Here is a 2,242-nt window from a genome sequence, read left to right as displayed (position 1 = left end):
CGTGCGTGTGTGTGTGTTGGGGGAGTATGTGCCCATGGGAGGGGTTATGTGTGTGCGTGGAGGGAGAGTACATGTATGCAGGAGGGGTTGTGTGTGTGGGCAGGGGGAGCATGTGTGCATAGGAGGGGTTGTGTGTGTGCAGGGGGAGTATGTGTGTGCAGCAGGGGTTGTGTGTGTGCAGGGGGAGTATGTGTGCGTAGGAGGGGTTGTGTGTGTGTGCAGGGGGAGTATGTGTGCGCAGGAGGGGTTGTGTGTGTGCGTAGGAGGGGTTGTGTGTGTGTGCAGGGGGAGTATGTGTGCGTAGGAGGGGTTGTGTGTGTGTGTGCATAGGAGGGGTTGTGTGTGTGTGCAGGGGGAGTATGTGTGCATAGGAGGGGTTGTGTGTGTGTGCAGGGGGAGTATGTGTGTGTAGGAGGGGTTGTGTGTATGTGTGCATAGGAGGGGTTGTGTGTATGTGTGCATAGGAGGGGTTGTGTGTGTGTGTGCAGGGGGAGTATGTGTGCATAGGAGGGGTTGTGTGTGTGTGCAGGGGGAGTATGTGTGTGTAGGAGGGGTTGTGTGTATGTGTGCATAGGAGGGGTTGTGTGTATGTGTGCATAGGAGGGGTTGTGTGTGTAGGAGGGGCCGCGTGTCGTGTCCCCCCCGCGCGTGCGCGTGCCCGCGTGCGGGGCCGGGCGGCCGCCGGAGCTCGTTGCTATTCCGCTCACACGCGTGTGATGCAGCCCGGAGCCCATCATGAGCAGGAGCGAGGACTTTGACGTCAGAGCGGAGATTTATCAGCAGACCCAATGGGGCAGGAATATTAAGCGCGAGCCGCTGCCCGCGAGCCGCCGCCTGCCGAGCGCCGCCGGCCGCGCCATGCAGCTCGGGGGCCGGGGCCGGGGCCGGGGCCGGGGCCGGGACTGAGCGAGGCCAGGTACCTGCTCGCCTGCGGGGGGGCGCGTGCGTGCCGGGGGCGGCGGGGGCGCGGGGCAGGGGCCGAGTCCAACCGCGCCTGTCTCCCTCCAGCCATGCTGCAGCCGGCCGCCGCGGAGCAGCTGAACGGCTCGGCCGGGCCGCCGCTGCCCACGGGCCCGGGCTCGGCCAACGCGTCGTCGCCGTCGCCGTCGCCGTCGCCGGGGGGCGGCGTGAGCCCGTGGGACATCGCGCTGTGCGCCACGGGCGCGGCGGCCGCCGGCGAGAACGGGCTGGTGCTGGGCGTGCTGCTGTCGGCGCCGGGGCCGCGGGCGCCCGCGCTGCTGCTCATCGGCTCGCTGGCGCTGGCCGACCTGCTGGCCGGGCTGGGGCTGGTGCTCAACTTCGCCGTGCGCTACGCGCTGCGGCCGCCCAGCGAGGCGTGGGCGCTGGGCGCCGCGGGGCTGCTGCTCGGCGCCTTCTCGGCCTCGGCCGGCAGCCTGCTGGCCATCACGCTGGACCGCTACCTGTCGCTGCGCCACGCGCTGACCTACCACGCGGAGCGCACGCGGCCGTCCACCTGCGCGCTGCTGCTGCTGCTGTGGCTGGCGTGCGCGGCCGCGGCGCTGCCGCCGGCGCTGGGCTGGCACTGCCTGCGGCGGCCGGCCGGCTGCAGCGTGCTGCGGCCCGTCACGCGGCCCCACGCGGCGGCGCTGGCGGGCGCCGTGCTGCTGCTCTACGCGCTCATGCTGCAGCTGTACGCGCGCATGGTGCGCGTGGCGCGGCGGCACGCGCAGCAGATCGCGGTGCAGCGCCGCTGCCTGCCGCCCGCCCGGCCCCGCGGGCTCTGCGCCGCCGCGCTGGTGCTGGGCGCGCTGGCGCTGTGCTGGCTGCCCTTCGCCGTCTACGCGCTGGTGGCCGACGCCCGCGCGCCCGCCCTCTACACCTACTGCCTGGCGCTGCCCGCCGCCGCGCACTCGCTGCTCAACCCGCTGCTCTACGCCTTCCGCCACCCCGAGGTGCAGCGCGCCCTGGGCCCGGCCTGCTGCGCGCCCGCCGCCGCCAGCGACGTGTGAGCCCGCGGCCGGGGCCCTCCCCTATGCAATACCAGCGCCGCGGAGGCAGGGCGGGATGCGAAGCCAGAAGCACAAGGGGGGTGGGAAGGGGGGCCCAGCAGGCCTGGGGCTCGGTCCCGCCTGCTTGTGAGGCCTGAGGGGGGGGGGGCGGGGGGCGGGGGGGTGCCTGTAGATTTCTACAGGGGTCCGAAGCACTTTGAGAGCCTGCAGGCTGAGGCACTTTAGGGCATCGTCCCCCACCGCGCTGTGATTGAGGGCAGGGACCTCCTTTC

General features: G+C 71.4%; 1 protein-coding gene across 1 annotated transcript; it reads left to right on the top strand.

Moving 5' to 3' along the window:
• The first annotated feature begins 794 nt into the window (after positions 1-794).
• On the top strand, positions 795-2,031 carry LOC149858149 (G protein-coupled receptor 12-like). Its single transcript, XM_090059911.1, has 2 exons — positions 795-916; positions 1,009-2,031. The coding sequence occupies exon 2, from the start codon at positions 1,011-1,013 to the stop codon at positions 1,968-1,970; it is 960 nt and encodes a 319-aa protein (XP_089916037.1). The 5' UTR covers positions 795-916; positions 1,009-1,010; the 3' UTR covers positions 1,971-2,031.
• The last annotated feature ends 211 nt before the right edge of the window (positions 2,032-2,242 follow it).

The sequence above is a fragment of the Crocodylus siamensis genome, chromosome 8 (genome assembly GCF_052110815.1).
Source record: "Crocodylus siamensis isolate JL-2025a chromosome 8, ASM5211081v1, whole genome shotgun sequence".
In the NCBI taxonomy this organism is placed as follows: domain Eukaryota; kingdom Metazoa; phylum Chordata; order Crocodylia; family Crocodylidae; genus Crocodylus; species Crocodylus siamensis.
The sequence above is the reverse complement of the archived record's forward strand: the minus strand, read 5'-3'. Positions and strand labels throughout refer to the sequence as shown.

Excerpts from the sequence above, each read along its gene's own strand:
- LOC149858149 (XM_090059911.1), top strand. The coding sequence starts at position 1,011 with ATGCTGCAGCCGGCCGCCGCGGAGCAGCTGAACGGCTCGGCCGGGCCG.